Source organism: Bombus pyrosoma, linkage group LG4, assembly GCF_014825855.1.
Source record: "Bombus pyrosoma isolate SC7728 linkage group LG4, ASM1482585v1, whole genome shotgun sequence".
NCBI classification, from domain to species: domain Eukaryota; kingdom Metazoa; phylum Arthropoda; class Insecta; order Hymenoptera; family Apidae; genus Bombus; species Bombus pyrosoma.
In genome coordinates, this window is record NC_057773.1 from 5,129,558 (window position 1) to 5,141,371 (window position 11,814).

General features: G+C 34.6%; 2 protein-coding genes across 7 annotated transcripts in view; both read left to right on the forward strand.

The window, feature by feature from the left end:
* Positions 1 to 9,290, forward strand: part of LOC122566557 — a 44,382-nt gene extending 35,092 nt beyond the window's left edge. For 3 of the 6 annotated variants that reach the window (XM_043723991.1, XM_043723993.1, XM_043723992.1), the window contains 13 exons: positions 1,728 to 1,859; positions 2,685 to 3,008; positions 3,514 to 3,702; positions 3,782 to 3,919; positions 5,197 to 5,301; positions 6,061 to 6,158; positions 6,335 to 6,419; positions 6,497 to 6,628; positions 6,739 to 6,921; positions 7,007 to 7,147; positions 7,216 to 7,539; positions 7,619 to 7,801; positions 7,890 to 9,290. In XM_043723991.1, the coding sequence (XP_043579926.1) occupies positions 1,728 to 1,859; positions 2,685 to 3,008; positions 3,514 to 3,702; positions 3,782 to 3,919; positions 5,197 to 5,301; positions 6,061 to 6,158; positions 6,335 to 6,419; positions 6,497 to 6,628; positions 6,739 to 6,921; positions 7,007 to 7,147; positions 7,216 to 7,539; positions 7,619 to 7,801; positions 7,890 to 8,077 (2,222 nt within the window). In that variant the 3' untranslated portion in view covers positions 8,078 to 9,290. Of the gene's footprint in view, positions 1 to 1,727; positions 1,860 to 2,684; positions 3,009 to 3,513; positions 3,703 to 3,781; positions 3,962 to 5,196; positions 5,302 to 6,060; positions 6,159 to 6,334; positions 6,420 to 6,496; positions 6,629 to 6,738; positions 6,922 to 7,006; positions 7,148 to 7,215; positions 7,540 to 7,618; positions 7,802 to 7,889 lie in introns of all 6 variants that reach the window. The other 3 variants (XM_043723995.1, XM_043723996.1, XM_043723994.1) reach the window with 2 other exon arrangements.
* A 930-nt stretch (positions 9,291 to 10,220) lies between these two features.
* On the forward strand, positions 10,221 to 11,681 carry LOC122566569 (60S ribosomal protein L7). The gene is made up of 5 exons (XM_043724027.1): positions 10,221 to 10,375; positions 10,464 to 10,639; positions 10,717 to 10,964; positions 11,223 to 11,320; positions 11,526 to 11,681. The coding sequence occupies exons 2-5, from the start codon at positions 10,536 to 10,538 to the stop codon at positions 11,634 to 11,636; spliced, it is 561 nt and encodes a 186-aa protein (XP_043579962.1). The 5' UTR covers positions 10,221 to 10,375; positions 10,464 to 10,535; the 3' UTR covers positions 11,637 to 11,681.
* The last annotated feature ends 133 nt before the right edge of the window (positions 11,682 to 11,814 follow it).

The window sequence follows — 11,814 nt, forward strand, 5'->3', positions numbered from 1 at the left end:
CGTTCTTCGATAAAAGAACAATTGTTTAAGGGTTTAACTTGTCATGCTTTTCACCTGTGGCTTTCATATACCTAATAGTACATCGATACACGATGCTGTTCTTATCCTTAGTGCTACCATGATCGTAGCTGCGACATAAACATACCTTCTTTGAAATATTCCTCAACAATAAAACGTCGAGGAACACGTGCGTTTCTTGTTACGCCAGCTATCACTAATCGCTTTAATCGCTTACTGGGCCGCACGAGCCAGCACTAAACAATATCAAAATCACAAAAAAAGAATATAAAATAAAATAAATGACAGTAGAAGAAAAATAAAAAAAAAGGAGTAAAAAAGAAACACATCGAGAATTCTTGTTCTTTTTCTCCCCTTTCGAACGGTTCACCGATGGTCCCGAACGAAAGTTAGGAGAAGGAAAAATCGAAAAAAAATATGCTCACCTTATTTATTTATTTATTTATTTATACAAATGTCTTATTTGTTGAGTTCTGTATTCACTGTGGTTCTCACCGAACGTCAAGTCGAAAATGCCGATAATAATCTGTACAAAAGCTACGTTGATACAGAAGTAACATCACGTGGACATTGTACTTTTATCGCGGTCACCGATCCTCGAGCGCGATAATTAATCAGTAAATGATAATTTACAAAGTGAATTTATAACCCGAAAATTAAGAACATAGATAAAAGTATGAGGAATAGAAACGAATAAAAAAATATATATAGGATATATAAATAAAAATTCGAACAACAAAGATCAAATATATTAATCAATTTCACACGAGAAATTTAGTCAACAGAGAGGAATTATTTGATTATTTTAATCATCGCGCTGCGTCTGTGATCGTGATTATCAAGGCATGGAATTATTTTACTGCTCGTAAAACGTTTTTGCGCACTTTCTGCCGTACGGCATCCTCGTTAATCGCATAAGAGCAACATGTACAATAATAAAACTCGATAATAAATATGTTTCCTAGTACCAATTAGTATCCTTTTGTATTTGCTTTGCCCGTTACTACTGCTAATGATAGACGTAGAATTCCTCCCTTACCTGTAATTTCTCTAGAAATAGATTATTAAAAATCGGAAACATGTCTCGTGAACGTCCAACGAATAAATGAAACTACACTGTTTCATATGTGACACTTGTATAATAGTTTCTCACGTTGTCCCGTTTGTTTCTATTTAGAAGCTTGTCAGAGTATATATGTATATGGTGAACTAAAAGCTTGCACTCGACGAACACAATTCACGATACTCCAGCCACACGGTCATCAAATACTCATCGAGGAATTTCAACGTCATCGTTCACAAAAATAAGTGCCAGATAAAAGTGCATCGCACACTTAAAATGTGTTTATCAAAATTGAAAAATTACCGTCAATAATGGAGGAAAAAATCGTAGAGTCTTTATCATATCTGAATCGTAAAGCGAGCGATCTGAGATTTATCAGTATACATTTCTTTTAATATCGATCGATCGATGAACTATGTAACGACTTGTACACGAAGGGTAAGTTTCCTTGAACATCTAGAAATCTCCAGAATTTATTTAAAAACGAAGAGAATAGCCATTCCAGATCTTGAATAAAATGAAATCTATAAAAATCCGAGAGTTGGTAGTTTCTTTGACTAATTTTTTAATTAATTACGTTTGATAATGATGAATAAAAGTTCGATAAAAGATGATAGTACATTCGAGCAACCTTATGATAACTTAGGTAATCTACTAGACGAGAACGAAGTGCTTGATTGGATGGTGAAGCAGAAGACAGACGAGAGCATCGAAGAGATCGATCGTGACACCCTGACCAAATATATCGAAACGAAAGAATTCTTGGCTGTCGTTTTCTGTAAGATATTTTTTCTACCAAAAAGATTGCAAAAATATGCAAAGTCGTAGATTGTTCGCAGTAAGTTACATAATTCGTAAGGCGAATTGTTCGTTTCGAATTTAATCGTTATGTGGGGTAAGTAAGAATTATCGTATAGTCGGTAAAATTAAATGGCCAATCTAACGACCTAAAATCGGTCCAACACCATAAAAAACACAAGAAAAATTTTTTTATATTCGTTTCTTAATTATTCATCCCTCAAATTCTATTAAAATCATAATTTGACACGTTTCGAAAGTTAAATCCATCTTTTAAGTAATCGAGTAACAACTTCGCATCGTCTCTTCTCTTATCGACCACGTAACATTTCAAATTTAGAAATCTTATGAGTAAATTATGTGTGTTTATGCATCTAGATATAGGTAATGCAAATGTGCAAAAATATATAGAAATCGCGTGACATAAAAATATACAAAATATTCACAGTAAAGTAAATACACGTCATAGTATTTAAAGAATGAGACAAATCTTTACTGAAATTTCATTTCCTTATTTCGGTTCATAAAAATATGAATTTGAATAAACATGCATTTAGTGTACAATTTAAAAGTAAATATAAAAATTTACAAAATGCATGTAGTATGCAAAAATATAGAAAATTACTGGCCGTGATATTTAGCGTTTAAAACGAACTTCTATTTAAGTTCCTCTTCTTTATTTATATTCGCAAAGATAAATTTGCATAAACATGTCCAGTTTGCTCGTAAATTTCTCCCATAAGAATGTTAAGGGGTTGATATTATGTCGCCTCGAAACGAAAAAAGAAAAATCTCGCTCCCGTAGACAAGGAGGAAGATCCAGAGAGTCCTAGGGTGCTCAGGCACGTCGAGTTGATCGACGACGAAGCTGCTGAGTACGGTATAAAGATCGTAAGGATGAAGGATCGATTGATGGCGAAGAAGTATGGCTACCGGAATCCACCCGGTATCACGTACTTCCGCAAGGGCAAGAACATTAATTACGACGGGGACATCGACGACGAGGAGGAAATCCTCGATTGGCTAACCAATCCGGAGAACATGGAGCTCACCGATCATATCGAGAGAATCAATAAGAAGATGTTTCACAAGATACGACAGACCACTGATTATTTGGCTGTGTTCTTCTGTGAGTATCGAATTTAAGGAGAAAGTTCGAAGAATATCTTTTAAATCATATAATGATAAAATGTTAGAACAAGAATTATAAATCGGATCGAATGTATGTAAAATTAGGATCACGGTGTTTATTCGGTTAAGATGAAGACGAGAACATTTTAATCGATACTTCGATGATATTTAAACTTGATATCGTAAAAGAAATTTCAACCTATTTGGAAAGTTTCTATTTTATTTCTTTTTATTTCAACCCTCGTGTGAGCAACCAAAATGTTATCAAATAAATTGAGAAATTTGTATAAATTTCGACATAAAGATATCCAAAGAATAGGGGTTGCAGAACGGTTTTGTGATAGTTTTACTGGAAAATAGAAAATTGTTAGAAGGTTGCCCATATTACGGGTTAATACAGTGTAAGAATGGAGAAATTAAAAATCCGGCAAAATAGGTACGATTATTATTTAAAAAAACGAGACTTTCGAGCATATCGAACGCGATGGCGCGCGTATGTTTAGACAGCAACGACTGCAAACAGTGTAGCAGGGTATTGGTGGAAATCGAACACATCGATGACGAAGCAGACAATGCGGGAATAAAATTCGTGAAGATCGACGACAAGCAACTGGCCAAGCAATATGGCGTCTTCGCATTACCCGCTATATTGTTCTTTAAAATGTCCTCGAAGGAACCAGTCATTTATGCAGGTATATTATAAATTAAATTAGCTCGCAAATAAAATGAATCCGAAGTCTATAATTAATTAAATGTTATCTTCGACCAAAGGCGATCTGTACGACGAAAATCAGATACTGCAATGGTTATTAACACAGAAAGATCCATCCGGAGAGGTAATCGAGGATTTGGAGGGTGAAGAACTTCTGCATTTGATAAGAGAATCGGAATCGTTAGCAGTGTACTTCTGTAAGTCTGACAGTCCTTCAGCTACGGCCAACTGCCAAGCAGGAATGTATCTCTAGCCTGTTGCGTGGCTCTACTATATTTCTAATATTTTTATACTTTTATACTCTATCCCGCTCTTCTTCTATATTTGATTGTAAATATTGTAAATATTATCATTCGGATATTCAGATATTCGTATTCACATTTTTCTTCATCGATAATAATCGATAAAGTCGAGGATCATCTCAATAGAATTCTTTAGTCTCTACAACTTGACCATTAACGCTAGAACTACCAAACATGTTTGATCCAATGATGATGAGTTTTAGATGTTCTATTTTCACAATTATTAAAAATATGCAAGTGCTCTTAACAGGATTGATGTTGATTTTTCCTGTTTTTCTTTTTTTTTTTTAATGGACAGCAGTTTTAAAATTCAATACAATTAATGTCAATTTAATGGTAATTTTAATTAATTGTCAATTAACCTCATGCTGTCGAGATTGTGTTCTTATTTAATTCTACAGCTAAACATGTATTTTTTGCACCCTATTCATAACTCAAAAAATTCGTTTGGCGTATTATTAAAATATTATTTGTCTTAACATATATGTATATATATACACCTTTGGCTGGACCCAACAGGTTCTTCCCATTTTCGGCTACTTTATATTAAAATATTCCTTTTTAGCCACAATGTGATATTAAAATCAAAAAGTCAACATAAACGCACTTATCATGTTTTTTCCTGTGATCTGTGATTATCTATGTGTGTTATATTTATTATAAAATATCGAAGGTAGTTCTAGTGTTAATACCACAACAAGTATACTACTACACATCGAGCGGACTTCCTGTTATCCCATCCTCCTCTTCCCTTCACGCCACGCTATTGATCATATTTCTTCGCTAAAGAGAATAACAGCTGACCGCAGCCAGCAACTTGTCTGCGTTATATTAATTCCTGCTCTGGTAGCAACAGCCCAGAATTTCAAAGCAACAAATTCTTGTTCAACTCAAATGAAACGCGACTCGAAACTATACTATGTACATATATACATACATACATTGCCGCGAACTTTTGTTACTTTGTATTTGTCTACGGTTTACGCTTAATGTGTCGCAACGATTAACCAGATTTCGTTTTTATTATTCTAAGTTGTCCGTCGTCCTTGTTTTTTCATCTTTCGTTTGATTATACGTTTCGTCACGATCATTGCTACTTGGCCTGTCTTTCTCTTTTTTATTCGTCTTCTTGTCCGTCCATACGCTGTACACGTTGTCTACTAATGCCGCAGGGAACAGAACGCTTTGTGACTTGTGTCAGGCAAAATATCAGCGGAAGCAGAGCCGCCACAAGGAGCGCAGGATCGTCGAACACGAAGCAGCCGAAGAACTCGATGGTACACACGTGAAGACAGACAAAGAGAACAATTGAGTTGCCGACCCGATTTCTTTTTTCTTTACCGTTCTACCAATTTAGAATATGTTGCAGATAGTTCATCCAAGATATTCATGTTCCGTGTGCACTACCCAGAACTCCAGCACCATTCACATACATTTTTGTCCATATTTTTGCAAATACAATTTTACCAGTGAAATACAACACCGTACATTTTTATCTGATTTCTTTTTTAAAGCATGATTTTTTCAGATGGCCACTGCGGTATTTTTTATTCGTTTAATCGCCAAATAATTTAACCACTGCCTTTCGTTTTAAACGTACACGTGTATGTACGAACTTTCATCAACGTCACAATTTTTCCAGGCCAATTTTTTCCCAACATTTTATTACACGTTCACACTGTCACACAGGTGTATTTGCACGATTAGATAGCATGAAAACATTATAGAAACAGGAAGCAGAAACCACCATCCATAGTTATCATTTAGAGACGACCAGCATGCTAACCATTTTGTTTGTTCGAGTTTTATTAGATTTAGTATACGATCGCAAGCTGAAACCATACGAATCTGTTCATCGTTGTTATTTTTTCGTTAGAGCTAGTTTCCCTCCCATAGATAAGGCCCGGAGAACGCTTTTTTAGATGATCCAATCAGTCCAATCGATCGATTCATCTCATCATCATAGATCGCTGTACTTCGAGTAGATATCTCTTCGATCTGTTCGTGAATTTTATAACGATATAGTCTCCCTTTAGATGCCGAAGACTGCGAGCAATGCATGGGGATTCTGGAAGAATTGGAGAACATCGACGATGATTGCGACAGACACGGTATCACGTTCGTGAAGACGCAAGTGAGTATAAAAGTGACCGAATAATTTATTTCTGGATACATAAAATATTTCGTTAGTAATAGAAAATATAGGAGAATTTATATTGGAAATACATGGACATGAAATATATGAAATATTTTAGAAATTTGGGCTTCCAGTCGAGGTATAAATGGGAAATTTTTATGATACTTTTGTAGGATTACAAGGTGGCAGAAGATTATGGTGTCACGGAATTCCCAGTATTGGTATATTTCGAAAATCAAATACCAAATGTGTTCGAAGGTTCGCTACTTTCCTGTTAATACAACACTGCGTTTCTTTGTATTATATCATATTATTTGAGATATTCGTTTGTAAAGGTGATTTAAAAGTGGAAGAAGAGGTTCTGCAGTGGTTGATTACCCAGAAAACAGAGGATCGAATAGAATTAATTACCAGAGTAATGTTAGAGACGTCTGTTGAAGAGACTCAATATCTCGCGGTCTATTTCTGTAAGTTCTAGAGTATTTTTTATAATCATTTAAATAATATACGATACAATACATAAAATTAATGTAATATTCATATAGAGCGAAAACAAAATTACAATGTTACGTTGTAGATAAAGTAAACTGCCATATATGCGAGGAGATTTTGGAAGGATTAGAAAAGATAGACGACGAATGCGATGTATTTGGTATTCAATTAGTAAAAATTCAGGATCCTCAGCTGGCCAAACGGTATTCCATCAAAACCTTCCCTGCCTTAGTTTACTTCAGAAATGGCAATCCTCTTTTGTTCGAAGGTCTCTAAAATTTTCCTTGCAACATTATCAATTCAATTAAATAAAATCGTTTGCATCCTTAAGAATTTACTATCGCATTTACCAGGTGATTTACAAAACGAGGAATCAGTTCTCGAATGGCTGATCGATGACGATAACCGAGAACTAGCGGACGAAATTGAATCTGTGAACGAGAGGATGCTGGAAAGACTTCTCGATGAATCACCATTCTTAGCTGTTTTCTTTTGTAAGTATCACAAAATTTGGTAAGTTTTTGACGAAGCTAGTTTCACTTAAATCGGTTAATTTAATCAGACGACGAAGACTGCCCCGAGTGCGACGAAATTATGGAAGCTTTGGAGAAAATCGATGGTGAAGCGGACTTATTCGGTATTGATTTCGTGAAGGTTCTTAGTACGGAAGCCGCAGAGAAATTTGGAATTCTGAACGTTCCATCTCTGGTTTATTTCCGCAAAAAGACGCCCCTCATCTACGATGGCGATCTCACTCAAGAAGACAAGATTCTACAATGGCTAACTTCTCAAGATGTGTTCGAAATTAAAAATGAAATCGAAGAAGTTAACAAGAAGATGCTGGACAAACTGTTAGACGAGAACGAGTTCCTTACTGTCTTTTTCTGTAAGTAGAGAAGGAACATCCTTGTTCTTAATATTACCAGTTTGACTTCTAGATAAAAAAATCATATTAATTATTCTAGATGAACACAATAGTAAAGAGAGCGAAGAAGTGAACGAGAAATTGGAGAACATCGACGGAGAAACAGACAATTTGGACATCACATTCGTCAAAATGGCTGATCCAAGATACGCCAGGAAATGGGGCGTTACCAAGCTTCCTGCCATCGTTTATTTCCGCAAAAGATTCCCCAGTATCTATCGAGGTAAAACTCTTCTTTCTACATCAAGAAGAAACTATAAATATTTTCAATTTCCAATCGCAGCTTTCCTAAACAATTTTCCCCTAACCAGGTGATCTACACAAGGAACAAGACGTGTTGGATTGGCTACGCAAGAACAGGTACCGTCAACCGGAGCTGAACATCTACATGTATATGCTGATCGCGATCACAGTCCTGTTTGCCATGTACACCGGCTTCTTGTTGTCCTGTTTCCGGTCAGAACCAGCGGCGCCCACACCGCATCCGAAACAAGCGTGATAAAAGAAAAGAACGTGATAGGAAAAGAAAGAAAGGAACGAAAGAGTTGAGACTCATGAATTGTTGCTGCTGCGCGAATGTGCGTTGTTGTTGTTATTGATCCGACTCGCTTTACGTAAGATTGATTAGCGGCCGTTCGTCCGGAACGAACGACTCGTACCAAAGCTCGACGATTCTACGGGGGATGACGATGAAACCTGTCTATGTACTTCTCTTTTTGCTTAGACGATGAACGAACGATTTAAAAGAAATAAATAAATAAAATAAATAACGTATACTTTGCACCGTAATGGGTTCAAGTTGCCCGTGAATTCCGTGAGCGCGTGGTATGCTTGCTCAACGTGGACCAAATCCATCGATTTTCTATAGGAGATTTTAGACCTCTGTCAAATTGAAGAAGGCGCGAACGTGTTGCGAGCGTACACGAGGCAACGTTTCGCGGGAGTTTACTCGACTATAATATTCCAAGCGAATTACCAATTATGTTAGCGTATAAGCTATATACAGTTATTATAAGTATACGTTTGCCATAATGTCTCTTAGTTCGCGTGCAAATTACCGTACGGCGACAACGTTGTTTGATATTCTTTTATTGTATTGCTTTGTAACGATAGAGATATTATATTGTATCGTATTCCATTTCACTTTGTATTAACTTTTGCTGACTCGATGATTTTTTGCTGCGTTTTTAGAGTGAATAAAACTGATCGACACATGTGTACACTGTTATTTTGCTGATGTTCATGGAATGTTGCTAGCCAATTCGATCGACAAGCAATCTGTGGTTTCTTTTATTTCTTTCTTTTTCTTTTTTCGTACGTGTTCTTGTAATGTTAACTATCACCGTCGATTAGTATTGACAGTGGTCTTGTTCTTTGTCTCAAGTGATCACCTTTGGTCCACGTGTAATTAATTGATCGCGAAGATGATCATCGATAATCCGTACGTCCTTTTGACGATGGATCGCCGTCGATATCTTCTGAATAAAACGAAAGGATAAAGATGTACACGAGACGGGTGAATATTGCCTATCGAAGCTCATATAGTCAAGGGAAGGCAAACGATGTTAACACGATCATCAGGAATAAAGAACAAATCCTTGGACCAATTCCAAACTGCTTAAAGTGCTACTTCTGTCTGCCAATTGTACATAATATAATAGTGTGAACGACGCATTATATAAAAAAAGAATATGACGACTCTTTTCCTTTTACTTTATGTTTCATTTTCTTCTTCTTTTTTGTGCTCTTGTTCTTTTTTCTGTTCATGAAAATCTACATCTTATTAATCTTGAAACTCCTTGATCTTAAAGTCACATATTTTTCTGTTTTCAACTTATGGATTTTGATCTAAGCGAGTTTTAAGATTAATTAATTTCCGGAAATTAATTTTTTTAATATATCTTTGAATTAGAAACTTCTGTAATTAAGGCATATATATATATCTTTGAGAAAAATTGAATTTTTTAAATACAACAGGGATCACATTAATTGTGTCATTGTGTAAATTAATTGCCCTATAATTAGTTACGCCATTCATGTCAATTATTACAACATAGTTACTGTTAATAGTACGAAAAGCAAAACGCATTCAAGGTAAATTCAAATTTCAAATTTCCCGCTTGTGCATTAAGTAGGAAGAATTGCGGTCAACTTCAAGCTTAACTTTCCGACAGTTGTGAAGTGATCAACGATCGAGAATTTCTTTACATTGTGGAAGGATGGCGGATACGTAAGTGCTCTTCAAAGTCATAATAAAATCTAAAAACATCGATAATTAATACCATCCCAACATTTACGAAATATATTATTAATCATTCTTTTGAAGTTCTTTATTATATTTATATTATAGTTTTTGTTTTTTTGGACAAGAATGAAAAATTATTACTCGAAGCTGACAAGTCATACCATTGATCAGTATAAACCAATTCATATTTCATCATACATATTGAAAGTTATATTAATTCTTTAATGAAACATGAATTGTTATCTTGCATCAAATTAAATATCTATTAGAATTATAATAATAGTATAATGATAGTTATATTTCTTAATAACATAACCTATATTATAGCTTAACCTAACTTATTATATCCTAAGCTCTGTATACCATGCGACTTGTTGAAATTTATCTGAACAAAATATGTAATTTCTAACTTTTGTTAATAATTTTGTACATAGGAAGAAGGAAACTGAGCCCGCAGCAGCTAAAAAGCTGCCGGCAGTGCCGGAATCAGTTCTTAAAAGAAAGAAAACTCGTGAAGCAGTACGAGCTGCACGTCTTCAAATATCGATTAAGGTAGCTTTTGGAACTGTACTTTATATTTTTCTATTAAACGAATGCTTCAAATTAGTGGAAATAATTAAATAAATTTTTTTAATTTTAGCAACGCGCGAGTCGATATCTGAAAAGGAAACTAATCTTTAAGAATGCCGAAAAATATGTGAAGGAATACAGAATGGAAGAAAGAGATCAAATCCGATTGGCAAGACAAGCTAAAACTCATGGCAACTATTACATCTTTAACGAAGCACGTCTGGCATTTGTTATCCGTATTCGGGGGTAAATATAATTCCTAGCACACTGAAGTTATGATTAAAATTTATGTATAGTACAGTAATCATTTTATATTATTTTAGTGTGAATCAAGTTTCTCCTAAAGTACGTAAAGTACTTCAGTTGTTCCGCCTGAAACAGATCAATAATGGCGTATTTGTAAAACTGAACAAGGCAACAATTAACATGCTTCGCATCATTGAACCTTATATCACATGGGGATATCCAAATCTAAAATCAGTTAGAGAATTGATCTATAAAAGAGGATTTGCCAAAATAAACAGGCAACGTATTCCTATTACAAGCAATTCAATTATTGAAAAGAAACTTGGTTAGTATTAGTCTAATTTATTGTTGTCATTAGAAAATTAGTTAAAATTAATTCATTACATTTGACAAGTCCATGGGAGTTATATTTCTTACTCTATTGCTCCCTTCCATCTTGTCAAAAAGTAATAGAATCTTTGAAAAACTTTTTCGTATATTTTACGTTTAGGTTTGCGACGATTCACACATTTTATAATCACATTAAACAATTATTTTTCTCAATATTTACTGCGTTAGTAATATGGGAAATAAATTATTACAGGTCGCTCTAGTATTATTTGTATAGAAGATTTAATCCATGAAATATTCATGGTTGGACCAAAATTCAAGTTTGCAAGCAATTTCTTATGGCCATTTAAGGTATATACATTTTTGACTGCTCAAATGTCGACATAGGCATGGTTGTGGAAATATTCATTATTCTATTAACCTCCTACTATGTCGTAAAATAATACGAGTTTCTCTTTATGGAACACATGTAATTTTGCGTTCCTTAGTCAAATTCAAACATTTTATTTAATAATCGTCCATGTTACATTATTAATCTCAACCTTCCTGTCTTTAGCTCAACACACCTAGTGGTGGATGGCGTAAAAAGACTAACCACTACGTTGAAGGTGGCGATTTTGGTAATCGTGAAGACAAAATCAATGAACTCCTCAGGAGAATGATTTAAATTTATGAAGATCTTGATAAATAAAAGTTTAAATAAAACTTGTTATATCGTGTCATATTTTACGTATTGTCCCCTTTTTGTAAACTTATTTGTGTAATGTACTAATACAACTAAAGGTATATGTACAACTTACCCGTTAATTTCTTATCTGATAATTTTTAAATTATATGAAATAACG